Source organism: Bufo gargarizans, chromosome 2 (assembly GCF_014858855.1).
Source record: "Bufo gargarizans isolate SCDJY-AF-19 chromosome 2, ASM1485885v1, whole genome shotgun sequence".
Taxonomy (NCBI): Eukaryota; Metazoa; Chordata; class Amphibia; order Anura; family Bufonidae; genus Bufo; species Bufo gargarizans.
The window spans coordinates 67,884,265-67,905,874 of record NC_058081.1 but is presented as its reverse complement, the minus strand read 5'-3'; the positions used below and the strand labels follow the sequence as shown (position 1 = coordinate 67,905,874).

The 21,610-nt window shown below is 43.7% G+C and overlaps 1 protein-coding gene across 3 annotated transcripts in view; it reads right to left on the bottom strand.

Annotated features, from left to right (window-relative positions):
* ADGRE5 (adhesion G protein-coupled receptor E5) overlaps nucleotides 1–19,316 on the bottom strand; it is a 186,250-nt gene extending 166,934 nt beyond the window's left edge. For all 3 annotated transcript variants that reach the window (XM_044279123.1, XM_044279122.1, XM_044279124.1), the window contains exon 1: nucleotides 19,042–19,316. Coding sequence is in view for 2 of the 3 variants with exons in the window: in XM_044279122.1 (XP_044135057.1) it covers nucleotides 19,042–19,093 (52 nt within the window). In the remaining variant the exon portion in view is untranslated. The remainder of the gene's footprint in view (nucleotides 1–19,041) is intronic.
* Nucleotides 19,317–21,610: the final 2,294 nt, after the last annotated feature.

The following is a 21,610-nucleotide window of genomic DNA, read 5'->3' as shown; positions in this document are numbered from 1 at the left end:
ATTTTTCAGTACAAATAACATAATATCTTTATTCTCTGGGTCAGTACGATTACAGTGATACTAAATACTTATAATTTTTTTTACGTTTTACTACTTTTTTTTCCAATAAAACCCCTTTTATTAACCAAAAAAATGATTTTGCATTGCCACTTCACAAGACCCATAACTTTTTTTTTCTTTTTCTATGGAGTTGTGTGAGGGCTTGATTTTTGAGGGACAACTTGTATTTTTCATTGGTATCATTTTGGAGTAAATGGCGCTTTTTGATCGCTTGTTATTACGTTTTTTTCGGTGGAAACTAAGAATAAATTAGAAATTCTGTCTTTTTTTTATTTTTATTTTTTACGGCGTTCACCATAGGGGATAATTTATGTAATATTTATGTAGTCCGGGTCGTTACGGATGCGGCAATACCAAACATATGGGGGATATTTACTTTTTGCAATTTTTTTCATTGAAAAGCGTATTTTCAATGGAAAAAAAAGCATATTTTTTTATTTTATGGAAATTTTTTTATTTAATAAATGTATATTTTTTTTCTATTTTTTTTACTACTTAAAAGTCCCACAAGGGGACTATAATATACAGTATTTTGATTGCTTTTAAAATGTAATGCATTATCTCTATAAAGCATTACATTTCAATAGCAATGCATTTCAAACATTGACCAGCAGGCTGCGCCAGAGAGGCACAGCCTGCTGGAGAGAACTGAAGACAGGCTCGGGGCCCTGATCGGAAGTGAGGTAAGCTTCCGAAACACATCAGCACCCCGCGATCTTATTTTCGGGGTGCTGATGGGAGACAGAGGGAGTCCGCTCCCTCTGTCACCACTTTACATGCAGCGGGCGCCATTGCGCCCGGCATGTAAAGGGTTAAACAGCCCGGATCGGCACTTCTGCCGGTCCGGGCTGTTAGAGCAGGGTCCCGGCTCTCATGTGAGAGCCGGGTCCGTGCTCCCTGCTGCACGGGGGAGCCGTGCAGCGCTTAGACCGGGCCGCCGTAAAAACGCGGCGGCACAGCCTAAGGCCCCTTAGTGACCGCCGTGAAAACACATATGGGTGGTCACTAAGGGGTTAATGATCTTGTAGAAGGCTTGCATAGTAAAATATAAATTTTTGCAGATGACACTAAACTGTGTAAAGTAATTAACACGGAAGAGGACAGTATACTGTATATATACTACAGAGGACAGTATACTATACTATATGTATATATTACAGAGGGATGTGGATAGATTCATGGCTTGGGCAGAGAAGTGGCAGATGAGGTTTAACACTGATAAATGTAAGGTTATGCACATGGGTAGGAATAATGCAAGTCACCAGTACATACTAAATGGTAAAACACTGGGTAACACTGACATGGAAAAGTACTTAGGAATTTTAGTGAACAGTAAGCTAAGCTGTAGAAACCAGTGTCAGGCAGCTGCTGCCAAGGCCAATAAGATAATGGGGTGCATCAAAAGGGGCATAGATGTCCATGATGAAAACATAGTCCTACCACTTTACACATCACTAGTCAGACCACACATGGAGTACTGTGTACAGTTCTGGTCTCCTGTGAACAAGGCAGACATAGCAGAGCTGGAGAGGGTCCAGAGGAGGGCAACTAAAGTAATAACTGGAATGAGGCAACTACAGTACCCTGAAAGATTATCAACATTAGGGTTATTCACTTTAGAAAAAAGACGACTGAGGGGAGATGTAATTACTATGTATAAATATATCAGGGGTCAGTACAGAGATCTCTCCCATCATCTGTTTATCCCCAGGACTGTGACTTTGACGAGGGGACATCCTCTGCATCTGGAGGAAAAAAGGTTTGTACACAAACATAGAAGAGGATTCTTTACGGTAAGAGCAGTGAGACTATGGAGCTCTCTGCCTGAGGAGGTGGTGATGGTGAGTACAATAAAGGAATTCAAGAGGGCCCTGGATGTATTTCTGGAGTGTAATATTATTACAAGCTATAGCTACTAGAGAGGGGTCGTTGGTCCAGGGAATTATTCTGATTGCCTGATTGGAGTCGGGAAGGAATTTTTTTCCCCCTAAAATGTGAAAAATTGGCTTCTACCTCACAGTTTTTTTTTTTGCCTTCCTCTGGATCCACTTGCAGGATAACAGGCCGAACTGGATGGACAGATCTTTTTTCAGCCTTACAAACTATGTTATTAGAAAAAGAAGCTGGCATAAATTTCTGGTGTAATGTGCCCCTGTTTTCTGACACACACAGTGTTAAATGAATGGACAGGATGGACGGGAGGGGGTGGACTGCAGACGGGACCTCCACAGCCTGCCTCTTGCCCACATTCCGTAAAAGGGACGAGGGAGGTCTTAACAGGCAAAAATTTACAATTTCTAGAGCAACACAGCACTTACACCAGAGTACAATGACTAGCGTACAAAGTTGATACATTCCTCCCATATTCTTTAATTTCGTAAATTGACATAAATACATTGCTATAATTCTTGGGATTAAATGTTCGAAAACCCTTTTATATAATTTCATCTAAACTTAAAAGCCTTGTTTTCTCGAGTCCTATCATGATTTCTGTAACCACTATGCGTCCTAGTTGGGCAATGGACCAATTTTATGTAGCCACATAGTTGTAGGTTTCTGCAAGACTGCGAGTTTTCCTTTTTGCACACTTCTTCTTTCCATCTATAAGCAGAAGAACACTATATTCTTTCCTACCACAGTGACACAGAGCACAGTATCCGCTGTCGTACAACGTCCCAACGTGCTGTTGGCACTTGTTTGGGGTACATATAACTTATTGGTTAACTTGCACTGAAGGGAATCTTTCGCCCCCCTGGAGTGCTATTAGGAGCAGTTCTACATGAATAGTGCTGCTTCTGTTCAGTCTGCATCACAAATTTTTATGCTCATGCTCGCTCACCCTCCACCCATTTCCCCATTGTGATCCTGAAAAGCAAAGCACCGCTGTAATATGCACTATTAGGATGTGCACTCCTGGGGACCCTGCCCACTCTGTTAGCTAACGAATGACTTACATGGGTAACTACAGCATTCATTTTGATGGCTACCATGTGAGACCACATTTCTCCTCTACATGGGACAATCCCTATAGGAGGTACTTTGTGGCATGGTACTTTATCCTGCTGGTAGTAGCTATTATAATGTATAGACTGTGCACAAGAAGTGGTACCTATGTTCAATAATAACATCATTGCTAAATTGGCATCAAATGAGTTTTCCAGTTTTAAATAAAGATTAAAGTAGCACTCCGGCAATTTTTTCTGGACATGTAATGATCACTCACCACCAATATTCTAGCAGTGTCATTTATTTCATAACAGCTAAGCTTGCATTCATATAGTTAGCATTCTTTCACCATGACAGCTGTGGGTTGTGACCCTAGAATTTGCTCTCCTGTGTAGATAGGATGTCTACCCTGTGTGCAGGACTTCCTGTGAAGTACAGGATTAAATCATTACCTGTTATCTTTCAGACATCTGTGCAAAAAGCGCTGATGAAGACATAAATTTTACGCTATATACTTAGTGCAGAAATATAGTAGATTATAGTAGAGTCCATACAATGATTAGCTGCAGAGTTATAAAACTAACCTGACTCACACTCCTCTGCTATGTCCTAAGAGTACTAAGAGCTTCTGCTTCACAATGCTCTTCCCTGCTTCCTGCATAGAAAAGCTGAAGGGGAAAAACCTACCAATCACAAGCAAGAGGCAGAGGAGAGGGTCTGAAGCTGCATTTTAAAGGACTAAGGTAGACTTTCTGGACATGGCATTGCTCTATTTCAAAAGAATACACTGGACTCTCTGCACACAGTCCTGTTGTACTTCAAAAGAATACACTGAACTCTCTGCACACAGTCCTGCTGTATTTCAAAATAATACACTGGACTCTCTGCACACAGAAATGCTGTATTTCAAAAGAATACACTGGACTCTGCACACAGCACTGCTGTATTTCAAAAGAATACCTTGGACTCTGCACACAGCAATGCTGTATGTCAATAGAATACGCTGGACTCTCTGCACACAGCACTGCTGTATGTCAATAGAATACGCTGGAGTCTCTCCACACAGTGCTGCTATATTTCAAAAGAATACAAAGGAGTCTCTTCATACAGCACTGCTGCCTATTACTGAGACACTGTGAAAGATAGAAAAATTCAAGGTGCACCATAGAGTAGTACAGTCTTTACAGGTATGAAGTACACCAAAGTTAGCGAAATGCATACTCACCTGTTATGGTTCTGCAGAATTCGTAGCAAAAGCATAGTCAAATTTTTAGTTCTGTTGGCTCCCCAGTACTCAGGACACTGTAGATCAAACTTTAATAAAGTTCCATTTGGTAAATGATGATTTATAACATACTGCCAGAATTCTCTCATACCAATACACTGGACTCTCTGCACACAGCAAATGGCAAAAAAAGGCAATGTGAGATTGTAGTTCACTGAGCTCCGTCACTTTCTACCCTTAGATGGGACTCAAAGCAGAGGAAGTGCAGTGTGAGGAGATTCCTCTCCATTGATCTCTGCAAAGCCAGTGGTATAATTGGAAATGTAGGTTGTGTATGAGACTGCATTAAAGTAAATGGGAGCAGAGCTGCAGTAACCGGCTCCCTCCACTACACAATGGACGGAGCTATGAAGTTTCAGCGGCTATTTACGGCATTGGAGCTATTTAGAAACAGCTGATCGTGATTGGGGATGTTGAACCCACGTCAATCTTACAGGGGTCGTCTCACTTCAGCAAATAGCATTTATCATGTAGAGAAAGTTAATACAAGGCACTTACTAATGTATTGTGATTGTCAATATTGCTTCCTTTGCTGGCTAGATAAATTTATACAGTACACTGCTTGTTTTCAGGGGTTATGACCACCCTGTAATCAAACAGCAGTGATCATGCTTGCACACTATAAGAAAAAGTGCTGGACTATGCCCACTCCCGAGGTCCCAGCCACCAGAGAGACCGGCACTTTTTTCTATAGTGTGCAAGCACGGCCAACACTGCTGGATTAAAGGGTGGTCGTAACTAAGGAAATTAGCGATGTATACAAAAATTTGAATTTTTCCTAAAATTCTGATCAAAGTCAATTCGTTTGACTTCAATTCGTTTGACAGTAGTCGTATCCATGGAAACGAGCAGTGTATAATGTAATGGAAAAATGAATCCAGCCAGCAAAGGAAGCAATATGCATAATCAAAATACATTAATACATGTCTTGTTTTAACTTTATCTACATGATAAATGCCATTTGCTGAAGTGAGACAACCCCTTTAAAGGGGTTCTGCAGTTTGTTTAAACTGATGATCGGCAGGGGTCCGACACCCGGGACCCTCGCCGATCAGCTGTTTGAGAAGGCCCCGGCGCTGTGGAGCGCCACGGCCTTCTCACTGTTTACCGCAGGCCCAGTGACGTCACGACTAGTATCAACTTGCCTGGGCGCGGCTAAGCTCCATTCAAGTGAACAGAGCTTAGCTGCCCCCAGGCCAGTGATACTAGTCGTGACGTCACTGGGCCTGCGGTAAACAGTGAGAAGGCTGCGGCGCTGCTGGAACGCTGCTGCCTTCTCAAACTGCTGATCGGCGGGGGACCCGGGTGTCGGACCCCCGCCGATTAGATGCTGATAATCTATCCAGAGGATAGATCATCAGTTTAAACAAACTGCAGAACCCCTTTAAGGATAGGCGATCAATATAAAAATCCTGGAATATCCCTTTAACAGGGGTTTTACCCACAGTACTGGCGTTTTCTGAACTTTTTGGATACCTTTGTGATAAATACCACAGTCTGTTGTGCTAGTAAATCCCAGAACAGCATAATGTACAGGTAAAGACCAGGATACAATGAAGCACTAACCCACATGTATATACAGTATTATTTCAAGTGTTGTGGGGGTGTCAGCTGCTTGTGATGAATGTTACATCACCTGCTGTAGAAATATTATCTAACCACTATGACGCTGAAAATCACATGAGGTGCTTTTCCAGAAAAACATTGATAATTTATCCCTTTTCAAAATCTGCCTATTCATCATTTCCCTTCCTAAGCAGAACCCTGGTGAGCAGCATAAACTACTCAAAGTTATCACACGGATCTACACATAGAAAGGCTCAACAAAAAGAGCACATATCCATATAGTATGCTCATAGGAGGCATCCATAGGGTCAGTTTACCATATTCTTCGTAAAGAAGCTCAATCAATGCAGTTTATTTTTCCACACAAAACCTTTGGTTTTGGTTTCTTTGGTTAAACCATTTGTCTCATTCAGTCAACCCCTTTCTGCATGCCTTTGTTGAAGCATTGTAAATGAGAGCGTTCCTCCATCTTCAGAAAAGTTTTGACAACTCATAGAAACTGGTCAGACACTTTGATCGGTGGAGGTCAAAGTGTTGAGACTCCCATGATTACCAAAACAAAGCGGTAGAAGTTCTCCCCTGAGTGCTGTTCCCCCTTGAAGAGGTTCTCTGGGTTTTTTCTATTGATGACCTATCCGCATGATAGGTCATCGCATCGATATCAGAGCGGCAGGGGTTCGACAGCCGGCACCCCCACCGATCAGCTGTATGAGGAGACGGCGTGCGCATTGTGCATGTGCTGTCTCCCTTCTTTCTTCCTGCTCTTCGCCGTCTCCTCATACAGCAGATCGGTGGGGTTGCCGGGTGTCTGACCCCTGCTGATCTGATATTGATGACCTATCCTGAGAATAGGTCATCAATATAAAAAGACCGGACAACCCTTTTAAGTCTTGTTCTGCTCTGCTCCATGGAGACGTGAACAGAGGATCCAGATCCAGACCCCCATCAACCAAAAGATCTGACTTGACAATTTTGTTCTGAAACTGGAGGCACGCTTTAAGGGGTTGTCTTGTGAAGACAATCAATCAATGCCCTATAAAGAGGGTGGATCACCCACTCAGGATCCCCTCTATGAGGCAGAATGGAGAGGCTCTCCATACAAGTGTCCCACGCTCTGGCAAACTTAAAGAGTCACTGTACTTTCACCCAATGTCATTACATATATTTGAGAATGGTGTAAACTTTGAAGAAATCACCACCTGAAAAAAGCTGTAAATTCATGACCACTAGGTGTTTCACGTCCACCTAATTTGCAGTCCACGGCCTGTTGTCAGGCAAATTTCATCCCTAGTAACAGAAACTTGGAAGACAGATCACAGGAAATGGGAAGGGGGGGGGGGGGGTGTTAGAGCTAGCTGAGCTGTAAGCCAAATAGAAGAACTGCTTCTACTCTGCTTCTAAACATCTCAGGAGCCTCCTGCTTCTCTGTAAGTTTGATTTATCCCACTTTATCAGCTTTCTGGGCTCCCTAGAAGAAAACAAACATAGTGGTAAGGGACGTGAGGTCACTGAATACAATGCTGGCACATTCCAGAGAAGAGATACACCTGCTGCTTGTAAGAGAAATGCATCTAGCTGTGCAGCTGAAATAGACAATAAAATGGCTAAAAGAGACTTTAGGGAAGCCCAAATATAACTGTTCCTTCACAGTTATGATTGTACAAAAAAGCACAGCAGTTATGCAGACTTTTTTTTTGAAAACTCAGGTTAGCTTTCACCTATTCATGCTCTAGGCTGCTTTCACTATGTGTTTTACAATGTTCCTCGAAGTTAAACAATGGGTAGGTTGTATAGGCATACAGTGGCATCCATCTCCTATAGGCTCCCAATTTGCAGTCCACTGCCTGTTGTCAGGCAAATTTCATCCCTAGTAACAGAAACTTGGAAGACAGCTCACAGGAAATGGGGGGGGGGGGGGGGTGGTGGTGGTGTTAGAGCTAGCTGAGCCGTAAGCCAAATAGAAGAACTGCTTCTACTCTGCTTCTAAACATCTTAGGAGCCTCCTGCTTCTCTGTAAGTTTGATTTATCCCACTTTATCAGCTTTCTGGGCTCCCTAGAAGAAAACAAACATAGTGGTAAGGGACGTGAGGTCACTGAATACAATGCTGGCACATTCCAGAGAAGAGATACACCTGCTGCTTGTAAGAGAAATGCATCTAGCTGTGCAGCTGAAATAGACAATAAAATGGCTAAAAGAGACTTTAGGGAAGCCCAAATATAACCGTTCCTTCACAGTTATGATTGTACAAAATTGCACAGCAGTTATGCAGACTTTTTTTTTTTGAAAACTCAGGTTAGCTTTCACCTATTCATGCTCTAGGCTGCTTTCACTATGTGTTTTACAATGTTCCTCGAAGTTAAATAATGGGTAGGTTGTATAGGCATACAGTGGCATCCATCTCCTATAGGCTCCCAAGTTTTAAAAAAGTATGCTATGGTATATATTTTTTACTACATAAAAATATAAGAAAACCAGCTGCCTTAACCCACTTAAAATAACAATGGATCGGTTCACAACCCGTACGGCACACCCACCATATAATGGATTTGAAAAAGAAAAGATAACGCTGTTCGGGTGGCACTCAGATATCTGATAATTGTATGGCTGCACAGTATAGTTATAAAATGTATATTTATTTACAAATATGGACACAAATATAGTGTAAAAATAGTTGATCAACTATAAGCAATTAGATAAATAGTAAAAAAAAATAATAATAAAAAAAATAGTCAGAAAATCCAGTAGTTGATGTGATATAATTTGATGTCTGTCCATATTTAGTTCTTGTCAAATCTGGCATTTATGGTATTTTATAGTGCTGGATTATCACCATATAGTCAATTTAAGACCTGCGCAGTATCAGTTATATTTATTTTGCTAGTAATCACTATGGGCTCAAAATGATATGTTGTTAATCCTCTGATGACTGGGGTAGAGCAATCGACGCTTCGCCAGGCTCATAAGGTGCAATATAGTAAGTTCAGTAGCAGTTATACCTCTTGTATATAATAACATGCAAATCATCGCTATGGTCATGAGGTGATTAGCCGGTACAGTACAATATCCATAACCGGTCCAGTACGATATGACAGAACAACAGCAAGCGATATAGTCGTGAAGTGGTACGTTACCAGTCCAGAAGATGGCTGTGTGACGATCTCGTTGATAAATAGATGGATCAGCTGAATATAACTCCTTCTTCCATAGCCGGCAAATATTAGATGTTCATATGGAGGCTGATTTCGTTAAAGCCTATCGTAGTCTCCGATTGCATGATAGTGATTACTAGCAACAGAAATATAACTGATACTGCGCAGGTCTTAAATTGACTACGGTACATGGTAATAATCCAGCACTATAAAATACCATAAATGCCAGATTTCACAAGAACTATATGTGGACAGACATCAAATTATATCACATCAACTACTGGATTTTCTAACTATTATCTTTATTAATTTTATTTTACTTCTATTTTGTATTTCGTGTATATCTAATTGACATCATTTTTTTTTGCTTATAGTTGATAACTATTTTTACACTATATTTGTAAATAAATGTACATTTTATAACTATACTGTGCAGCCATACAATTATCAGATATCTGAGTGCCACCCGAACAGCGCTATTTTTTACTACATGCCTCTGTATGGAATACAGAAAAAAAGGTATACTGATGTATATCAGCCCAATAGAGGCTGAAAGGACACTCTCTAGTTCTCCCTTGGGTGAATGTGGACCTATAGATATGTTTGACACTGCAAAATGCAAGGTGAATACAACTTACTGTGCCTTAATCTGAATGGCCTGCATGTAACAATATATTTACCCTACAATGGCCAAATAAGGCTTTCTCCCCCAAAATCAGCTGTTTTGCCAACCGGTATTGCGGTTTTTAGAAGTTATCCCTTATCCACAGGATACGAGATAACTACTAGATGAGTGGGGGTCCTACTGCTGTGGATAGGGAATCATTTTAACAACCAGAATACCTCTTCTGCTTGCCGCATATTTACCAATGTGTAAACAGTAAAATTCAGAGACATTTAGCCTCACCTTTCGGACAACCCGAAACACTCCAAAAAACACTGGAATTTGAAAAATAAAATACAACTTTGGGGAGGGGCTTGAATAAGTCCCTCCCCTATTATGGGCTGTTTGTGGTGTTGTTTTGGCAAAGTCAGGACGTATGCTTCTCATTGGAAACCAGTCATAACCAGTAACAACTTAGATGAGCTCCCATAATGCAAATCACCAGAGCAAACTGTGCAGACATTTGAGCTAGCAAGCAATGCTGGGAGCAGTGGCGTACCAAGGGGGGGGCGGGGGGGGGCGGGCCGCCCCGGGTGCCACTCACAAGGGGGGTGCTGACGCCGGAGTCACCCGTCCCCGGGCCGGCTCCATCCACTGCTGCGACCATGCGACGCGACTCGGATTATTGCGGCGGCGCGCGGCGCGCAACATGACGTGACAACGTCACGACTCTGACGCCGCGCCGCCGCCTTCACGGATCAGAAGAAGGATCGGATCCCATCCATCTTATACCAGCGGTCGGACGGCCGGACGGCGGGCAACGGGCATCATTCAAAATAAATGTGAGACACACAGTAAAAGTAAAGTAAATAATTGTGTAATTAAGGGGGGGGGGTCGGGGTGTACCGTGTAAATTGTAATTAAGGTGGGGAGGGAGGGGGTGTAATTAAGGGGGGGTGTTATTAGGGGAGAACTTAGAGAGGGTGTAATTAAGGGGGGGGGTGCATGATTTGTTCATTTTATTGATGGGGATTTGGATTTTTTTTCTTTTTGGTGCAGATGGAAAGTGATTTTTTTTTAAGGGGATGCAGGTTTTTATTTTATTAACCACCTCCGGACCGCCTAACGCAGATGTGCGGTCCGGAGGTGGCAGCGCTGTGCACAGCGACGCATATACGCGTCATCTCGCGAGACGCAAGATTTCCTGTGAACGCGCGCACACAGGCGCGCGCGCTCACAGGAACGGAAGGTAAGCGTTAGCGAGTGGATCTCCAGCCTGCCAGCGGTCCTAACAGCGTCTAATATACCTGCTACCTGGTCCTCTGGTGGTCCCTTTTGTTAGGATCGACCACCAGAGGACACAGGTAGCTGTGTAAAGTACCACAAAACACCACTACACTACACCCCCCCTGTCACTTATTAACCCCTTATGAACCACTGATCACCCCTGATCACCCCATATAGACTCCCTGATCACCCCCCTGTCATTGATCACCCCCCTGTCATTGATCACCCCCCTGTCATTGATCACCCCCCTGTAAGGCTCCATTCAGAGGTCCGTATGATTTTTACGGATCCACTGATACATGGATCGGATCCGCAAAACACATACGGACGTCTGAATGGAGCCTTACAGGGGGGTGATCAATGACAGAGGGGTGATCACCCATATAGACTCCCTGATCACCTCCGTCATTGATCACCCCCCTGTAAGGCTCCATTCAGACGTCCGTATGATTTTTACGGATCCACTGATACATGGATCGGATCCGCAAAACACATGCGGATGTCTGAATCACCCCTCTGTCATTGATCACCCCCCTGTAAGGCTCTATTCAGACGTCCGCATGTGTTTTGCGGATCCGAAAATTTGTAATAAATATTATTGAAAACATTGAAAAAAGTTTGTGCATGTTTTCTTAACTTTCTTGGGGGGGGGGGGGGGGGGTGCCAAACAAAGGGTTCGCCCCGGGTGCCAAATGCTCTAGGTACGCCCCTGGCTGGGAGATGTCTGCTCTGAAGCTTATGAAAAGGTGAATGCAACTCTGGGGTACCACAGTAACTAAGGATCAGTACAAGATGAGTAATGCGTATTAATAAATTTACACAGAATCCATGAAGCATATGTTTTAAAAGGGTTTTCCAAGATTTTTATACTGTTGAACTATGGCGGTCCGACACCCAGGACCCCCGCCGATCCGCTGTTTGAGAAGACACCAATCCTTCTATGAGCGCTGTGGCCTTCTCACATTTTACCAAGCACAGCGCCATACGTTGTATAGTGGCTGTGCTTGGTATTGCAGCTCAGCCACAATTCACTTGAACAGGACTGGGCTGCTCCTAGGCCACGTGATCGATGAACATTTAGTCACTGGCCTAGGAACAGCTGAGAGAAGGCCGCAGCGCTCACAGGAGTGTTGGTGCCTTCTCAAACAGCTGATCGGCGGTGGTCTCCGGTGTCTGACCCACACCTATCAGATACTGATGACCCATACTTCCCAACCGCCCCGGATTTCAGTGACTGTCCCACTCTCAGCTGATTGTAATGGGGAAGCAGGGAGCTGTCCACTCCCACTTCACTATTCCTCTCAGCTGCCAGTGTTCCACAGTAGCAGCACTGCCAGGCTGTGTAGGAGGATCGGGGCAGGCCGGGAATCAGCCTCTGCTCCTCCCACACAGCAAGCATGATGTGTGACAGTATCCTTCTGCTGGGGAGCGCAGATAATCGGAGGAACTAGGTGAGTATTTTTTTTATTATTTTTTTTTTTACTTCCTGTGAAGGGGGCACATTTCTGGCCATAACTACTGCGAGGGGCACATATCTGGGCATAGAAGGTGGCACATACCTGGACATTACTACTGTGATGGGACAAATATCTGGCAAAACTACTGTGAGGGGGCACATATCGGGCATAGCTACCGTGAGGGGGCACATATCAGGCATAGCTACTGTGAGTGGGCACATGTTTGGCATAGCAACTGTAAAGGGGGCACATCTGGGCATAGCATCTGTGAACGGTGCACCTCTGAGCATAGCATCTGTGAAGGGGGCGTATCTGGGCATAACTACTGTGAAGGGGCACATGTGAGCATTACTGCTGTGAAGACGGCATATCTGGGCATAACTACTGTGAAGGGGGCACATGTGAGCATTACTACTGTGAAGGGGGCGTATCTGGGAATAACTACTGTGAAGGGGGCACATGTGAGCATTACTGCTATGAAGGGGTATATCTGGGCATAACTACTGTGAAGGGGGCACAATGTGGGCTTTACTACTGTGAAGGGGGCACAATGTGGGCTTTACTACTGTGAAGGGGGCACAATGTGGGCTTTACTACTGTGAAGGGGGCACAATGTGGACATTACTACTGTGAAGGGGCACATGTGGGCATAACTACTGTGAAGGGGCTACATGTGGGCACACCTACTGTGAGAGGCACAATTTGGGCATTACAACTTGGAAGGGGGCACAATGTGGGCTTAACTACTGTAGGGGGCACAATGTGGACATTACTATTGTGATGAGGGCACAATGTGGGCATTATTACTGTGAAGGTCGCACAATGTGGACATTACTACTATGAAGGAGGCACAGTGTGGGCATTACTACTATGAAGGGGGCACAGTGTGGGCATTACTACTGTGTGCTGGCACAAAGAGGGAATTATTACTATTTGGGGGAATTAAAGGGATTCTGACAGCTAGTTTTAGCATATAGAGCCCTTTAACCGGTCCTGCGCGAGATTGCGGAACTCCAACTGTGTGACGTCGGGGGAGTCAGTGGATGCGGGGCGGTGCTGGGCACCTTCACCTGGGCTCCTGAAACTCAGGTAACAACCCCTTGAGCTCCTTACTGGCCTAATTAGCATATTTATGGGCAGCACGGTGGCTCAGTGCTTAGCACAGGTGCCTTGCAGCGCTGGGGTCCTAGGTTCGAATCCGACCAAGAACAACATCTACGTGGAGTTTGTATGTTCTCCCTGTGTTTGCATGGGTTTCCTCTCAGACTCCGAAGACATACTGATTGGAAACTTAGATTGTGAGCCCCATTGGGGACAGAGAATGATGATAATGTCTGTAAGGCTCTGTGGAATATAGCAGCGCTGTATAAAATGTTTATAAAATTATTTTTCTAACTAAACAAAAGCATCCCTAGCTATGGCACACGTATATTACGGACACGCTAGTGGAGATCTAGCAGCACATGCAAAGGGCTCTATATGCAAAATCTAGCTGAACAAATTCCTTTAAGGGGACTGGGTGTGTATAGTTTTGGGCGGAGTTAGAGGCGTGGCCTAGTATGTAAAAAATTGTGCCGCACATATTGTCCCTCTTTGTGTTTTTCAAAAGTTGGGAGGTATCAACGACCTATTCTGAGGATAGGTCATCAGTATAAAAATCTCGGAAAATCCCTTTAAATGTACTGCGGTCCACGTGCTGGTGGCGGTATTTCTGGTGCTGTGAGCCTCAACACTAGATAAGTAACCCATAGAGAGTTAACAGTTAGGGATGGGGTAATAAACAGCCACTTCCTGGAGGAAACTCTGCACTTAAAGAACCGCATCAGCAAATCAAAATTGTGTGATTTCACAGTGATGAAACATTCCCAAATGTTGACTCAGTTACCCCTCGTAGACCACGTTATCTACTCACCATAAAAAACCAAATGCTATAAATCCACCATGAATCTGCATGAACCAGGTCACCTCAAAACATGAAAAAGTGCAAATGACACCTTCTTCCCCTTTCCTCCCTCGTGTACATTGCACACTAGCGCACAGAGTGCACTCTGCCAACAGCTGCTTTCATTCTGCTGGCCTGAAAAAAAAAAAAGATTATGATGGCACCTCGAACACCTACAGAAGAACTTCTCTAATCCATAAGCTAGAACAGTTGTACGAGCAAGCTTCAGATCGCTGACATTGCTCTCAAGAACAGGCAATCTACATCGATCCTCAAGCCAGATCATAAAAGACTAGGATCAACGTTTAAAGAGTGTTCAGTTTCCCTGCAGTGCCCCCACAGGAGAGATGAAGCATTACACTATGCCCATTCAAATCAATGATTTGTCTGTGTAACACAGGACAGGAGAGATCCTCCACAGTGAGAGATATTGTGGCCAAAAGATGGGGTTCATGGAACAGGAATTAACTCAGAATTCCCTAAAAGGGTGTATGGAAAAAGAGTTTCTAAACCAGACAACACCATTAAAGGGGGTCTCCAGGACTTTTATATTGATCGCATATCCAAAGGATAGGACATCAATATCTGATCAGCTTGGGTCCGACTCCTGGCACCCTTGCCGATCAGCTGTTTCTCAGTAGCTCTGGTACCAGAAATGGTCACTAGACTTACACAGTTCCGTCCATTGAGGAGTGGATGGAGCTGCTTACTGCAGCACTACTCCCACTGAAGGGAATGGGGGCAGTGCTGCAGTTACCAGCTCCATTCACTACAGACTGGTAGCCCTGGCCCCGTGTTTTCATTGCTGGAGATACTGAGAATCAGATGATCAGATACTGATGACCTATCCAAAGGAAAGGCATCAATTTAAAAGTCCTCAGAAACCCTGGTAAAGGTTTTCTGGCTTTGCAATAGTCATGGCCTATCATTAGTAATGGTGGGAACCGTCAATCAGTTTGCATTGCTCCACATAGTAGTGGCTGTGTGCTGGGTATTATACATTGTTGAATTCAAGTGAATGGAGCAATATTGCAGTACCCAGCATAGCCGCTGCTAAACGTATGGTGTGCTGGTGTATGGAGCAATGTATACAATGATGAGCCTACGGCGCCACTTCAAAGAGCTCATGGGCGTGGGAGGCAAGGTCCGGACCGCCCCAGATGTGATATTGAAGGCTGATTCAAAAGATAGGCCATTCATTTTGTAATCCTGGCAAAACCTGGGAGGCATTCACATGTCCATGTTCTTTTTTCCATCCGTGACTAGATAGTCCGTTTTTCATACGAGTTGCACTTGTTTTTGTCCTTTGTGTTTGTTTTTTGCTCTCCATTTGTCATCTGTTTTGTAAATGTGCAAAAAACATGGAGGTTGGGCCATTAGCACTGAACTGTATCTTACTGTGCAAGGAATTCCTAGCAATGGTCTGTGAAAAACATGCCACCCAATGAAGATGGCATCCATGTACTGCCGTTGGTTTTCACTGACCCATAGATTGGAATCTACGCTTTTGGTCTGGAAAGCTGAGAAAAGTAGTGCATGCTCCTGTTTCTTCTTACAGACCAAAAAACTAATGTCTGAATATACCCATTGAATTCAACAGATCCATGATTCGCGGAAGAATATATTTTTTCCATCTTAAAGGGGTCCCCCATACTTTCATACCAATGTTTTTCAGAATAAGCCATCAATATATATACCTCGATCAGCTGTTCAGGAGTAGCTCCAAAACTACACAGCGCTATCTACGGTATAGTGGACGGAGCTGGTTACTGCAGCACTGTTCCCATTCACTTCCCAATAGGATAGGCCATTAATAGAAAAATCCTGGAAAACCCATTTAGAGGTTGTCTGCTTTATAAAACCATTTTTTATATACTTTGTCATATAATTGTGAGCTCATTTGGGGGAGGGGGGAGCAGGATACTTCCTCAGGACCTTTACCCAAGAGAAGCTACTCTGCTGGACGACAGCCTATTGATTTCACTTCTTGTTACTGGTTTCCACCACAGATCTCAGTAGCTGACCACTATTGACAGGGGGCTCTTCTAACGAAAAAAAAAGGGATTTTCCAGAGCAGACATCCCCTTTAATAGCCTGCCATTATGGGCTACTGGTGCCCAGCGCCAGATTAACTGGAATATTGACCCATCATCACATGCAGCAATTATTCTCTATAGATTATGGGGCGTATTTCAGAATAGTAAATGACCCCCTATATACCTAGAGTTCTGTACAACCTCACAAAGCAGTGTGCCGGACTCATGATAGGTCACTATGTGTTCACAATGGCAGGGATGGACCCAAATTTTTCACCATTTCACCATTCGCACGACTGTATTTTGGCTCCTCAGTTTTTGTGGATCAGATGTGGACCCATTCATTTCAATGGGGCTGCAAAAAATGTGGATAGCACACCATGTGTGCTATCTGTAAGTCCGTTTCGCAGCCCCGCAAAAAAGATGGAACATGTCCTTTTCATGTCTGTTTTGCGGAGAAGAATAGGCTTTGTTACAATGGGTCCGCAAAAAAGACGGATGCAACACAGACGTCATCCGTATTGTTTGCAGACCACAGAATACATACGTGTAAATGCACCCATGTCCTTACACAGGACAGATGTAGCAGAGCTAAGTGTGTCATTTCACTTTGCATTGTTTGTGATAACTGAGTTATAATATATTGTGATAGGATCGGTTGTGCCATATGACATACTCAGCTCTGCTACATGTGACACGCATAGTCCTGCTATATATACAGTATATTAATTGAGCTAACATAATATTGCACAATGCATACATATTACCATTCACGGTAGTGCCGCATATGATGTTGCTGCCGTGTATAACCCAATTTTTCCAGTTTATAACCCAATTTTCCAAATATTCCCCCAAATTGATTCTTCGTTAGTAAAACTGATAAAACTAAAACCAATGGTAGTACTAAACTATAGCAGCATGCTCTGGTTGTCTCCGACCTGTGGCTATCCATTCATGGTGAAACTACAACCCCCAGCATGCACAGGGCACAGTTATCACAACTGTCTAAAATAAATACTGTTGTTGTTTTGTTGCCCATAGCAACCAATCACAGCACAGGGTTCATTTTACCACATCTGTTTAAGAAATGAAAGCCAAGCTCTGATTGGTTGCTATAGGCAACAAGGGCAGTTTTGATAAACGAGGCTCACATTTCTGACAGTAATTGTGAGAATGATTTGTCCACAGGTTTAGCCCCAAACTCACACGACTGTGGGGCTTCTGTGCCCGTGTTGTGGACCACAAGCCACGGGTCTGCATTCACTTGAATGGATGGCAAACGATAGGACATGTCCTATGTTTTGTGGAGCGGAGGCACGGATCGGAAGCCTCTGCGCCGCGTGATACAGCCTTCACATGCCCGTGATAGGCAGACCCGCGGTTTGCGGTCCGCAACAAGAGCATGGCAACCATACGGTCGCGTGTATGGGACCTTACTATGATGTTCTGCTGAAATGGAAATTCCTGCCATTGAAGTCCAGCATCATCCTGACATAGGGTTCACTATAAGGTTATTTTCCTGATGCATACATTAAACAGACCCATCGGCTTCCATAATATCAATGGAGGTCACTCTTTTGGTCTCCAGCAGCATACGTCGGGGTTTCCCTTTTGCGTCATTCCATTTCACAGAATACCTATGGTGCCTATGGGTGATGGATGCCACTGAGTGGCATCCTTTTGATAGGTTCATTTAACGTATGCGCCGGGAACCTTCTCACCACGGATGGTATACACTGCAGTGTGAACAGACCCCAACCCAAAACATTGCCCACACTTATATATCCTCACTCCTCTGTGGTGCCGTATAGATTCTATGTAAGGTCTATGAGAAGCATTTAAACTATTGGATGTGGTCATCCCCGACCGTCCCAACATTGTGGGTTTTGTCCTCTCGGGGAGAAAAACACCACATTTTAGAGAAGGATTTGTGTAAAATAAAATTTTAAATCATATCTTGTGATGAAAAGATATTCAGGGTGTTCTAAAACATCCAAAACAGAACTGTGTAAAACCTCTGTGTGTGCCGGTAAATAGTCACAGTAAGGCCTCATGCACACGACCGTGGTGTGTTTGGCGGTCCGCAATTCACGGATCCGCAAAACATGGATGGCGTCCGTGCGCGTTCTGGAACGGCACGGACAGCCTTTAATTTAAAATGCCTATTCTTGTCCGCAAAATGCGAACAAGAATAGGACATGTTATATTTTTTTAGCGGGGCCACAGAACGGAGCAACGGAGTGCTGTCCGCGTCTTTTGCGGCCCCATTGAAGTGAATAGGTCTGCATCCGAGCGACCAAAACAACGGCCGTGTGCATGAGGCCTAAGGCTGGGTTCACAACACGTTTTTCCCATTCATTTAACGTATACAAATAAATGTATACGTTAAACGGATGCCTCAGAAGACGCCATACAGTGGCATCCATTTACCATAGAATTCCATAAAGAATAAATAAATAAAAAAAATGCATACTTTTTGTTACCGGACTGTGCAGGATACAAGAACGTGGTGTGCTGCGTTTTTGTATCCTTTTTTTTTTTTAACGTATAAGTCAAACGGAGGCATAAAACGTGATGTGAACCCAGCCTAAAATGTAGTGGTAAAATCCGGTCCATTGATACACAGGACACCTGAATGCTCAAAAAAAATGCAATCCCATAAACACGGACTTACGGACACAGAAGCATTTGGGAAAGATAACGTTACCGTGTACGAGAAGCGCCATCAAGCAAATTCCAGTATTCCAAAAGCGTGGCATATCGGCTGTCCTATGTAATCCAGTGTATCCAGAAGAAGTAGTAAACTACGGGCTATATCTCTGGACACAGACCCCTGGAATTGCTCCTTATCCTCCTTCACAGTTCCTCCATGTACCCCAGGACAGGTTTTAGGCGACCCCAGCACTGTACGCCAGTACTCTCCCCCTGTAGGGAACTCTGTGTCTCTCTGTGGTATCCTTCCTGCTCAATGCTCTCTCTCATTCTGTGTATATTTAGGGGAAGTGACTGAAATAGGGGGGGGGGGGGGGGTGTAAGAGTGAGGTCATCATCAGGATACAGAAACGAGGAGACATGGGAGGTGTGGAGGCGAAGAGGAAAAATGGGAGGAGAGACAGAAAGTGTACCAAAGAGAAAAAGTATAAAAAAAACTGAAAGTGACACAGCATGACGAGAGTGTGCTATAGGATACGTATACCAGATCAGCCTGGCAGCATAATAAGTCATCAGAGCTAAACGAGTGCGTCCAGTGGTCAGAAACTGATTTCATAGGAAAACTAAACTTAAAAGTCAGTGGTTTATAGAAGTGCAGCAGTGCTCAATATGAGGCATAAAGTTGTGATTTGAGGGCACAGATTTTCTGGACTCGTACGTCACTGTACGCACATTAAAAAGATGTAAAACATTATGCATATAATATAATAATAGTAATAATAGTAACAATATTATTATTCTTTTATTCAACTATGCTATACACTTACCTTGCTGATCAGGCACCCGACATATCACCGGAGATGAGTGATTTTCTTGAAATTTGATTCAGTCTAAGGGCTCATGCACACGACCATATGTATTTTTAAAGTCCGCAAAAAACGGATCCGCAAAAAATACAGATGACGTCCGCGTGCATTCAGTATTTTGCTGAACGGAATAGCCGGACCCTAATAGAACAGTCCTATGCTTGTCTGTAATGAGGACAATAATAGGACATGTTCTAATTTTTGGGGCAGAACGGACATACGGTAATGGAATGCACACGGAGTAACTTCCGTTTTTTTTACAGACTCATTGAAATGAATGGTTAAACATTCGGTCAGCAAAAAAAATAAAAAAAATACAGAACAGACACAGAAAGAATATATGTTTGTGTGCATGAGCCCTTATTCAGATGAATTGGTCGTCCAATTCGTTCTGGGTCTGAATAAATTCCACCCGAGTCGAAAATGATCAGATTGCCTGAAAAAGTCGCTCGTCTCCAGCCCCAAGCATTTGCTTGGTTCACGTGGTGGTAAAGTCCACCCTTGTGCGCAAAAGGATCAACATGGGCATCAGGGGATGAATTGGCACTATTAGACCATTGGATCGAGGTTGCTTTTCATACCTATGCAACAAACAAAGAAGTTTCCCTATAGAAGGCAGCATCTAATACCAGGACAGTTCATATGCACCGGCCGGGTTTGGGGTCCCAACGCTCCACTGGGTCCCCTGGACATTGTTGAGGTGTCACCACGTGTTGCTGCTCTCTGGAAGGAATGGTAAGTAGAGATGGCCTCGTGGTTCACCCGGCGGTCGTTTCACGGCGAACTTTGCTCGTTTGCCAAACAGGCAAACATATGGTGATGTCCGCCGGCGCCATATTTTTCTACAATGTGAAGAACTTTGACCCATGACACATCCATCAGGTGGTACAGGACAGCCAATTGAGACGTTTCAGCACATGGACATACCCCCTACCTTATAAATAAACCCGATCTGGCCGCCATTTTACATTCAGTCTTTTGCCAGTGTAGGGAGAGGTTGCTGTGTGGAGCAGGGACAGGCTGTTAGGGTCACCAAACGCTAGCTAATAGGGCCGCAAAAGTCCTTCTAAGGACTGGTATAGGTGTGCTATCAATAGGTGTGACATACTGAGGGGTGTAATATACTTATAATATACTTTCTAACATAGAAAGTATATTATAGTGTATTTGTATTGTGCAGCAGATGTGTGCGGTTCTGCTGCGATACTGCAGCTACACAGATTGCCAAACGCCATTGGAACAAATAATTTCTACTGGTGTGATATACCTGTTGCCCCCCCCAAAAAGTGATTGAAGCAGGGGTATTATGTACCAATTATATACTTTCTATATAGTGAAGTTGGGTAGTAAAAATGATATCCATTGACCGTGTAATATACCTCCGGCCACATAATCACTTGATCTTTTCTGTCAGGTGAATGCCTAATGTTTGGGGCCTGTAGTCCAGTGGCCTACAGTAATATTTTTATCTATTGACCGCATAATGTACCTCGAGCCACATAATTCGAATTTCTTCTCTGTCAGGTAAATGCCTAATTTTTAAGGCCCGTACTCCCGTGGCCTAAAATACAATTTTTCTAGGCTCCGACAGGGCACATTTCAGAGAATTTCCCTTTAGACGCATAAAAATTTCCCCTGATTAATATACATATTTTTTTCTGGAATTTTTGTCATTGATCCCCCTCTAGTATGTCACTGTCCATGTTGTGGGACTATTTGTGCACTTCTACTAGTATTTGGTGGCTGCAAATATGAGCT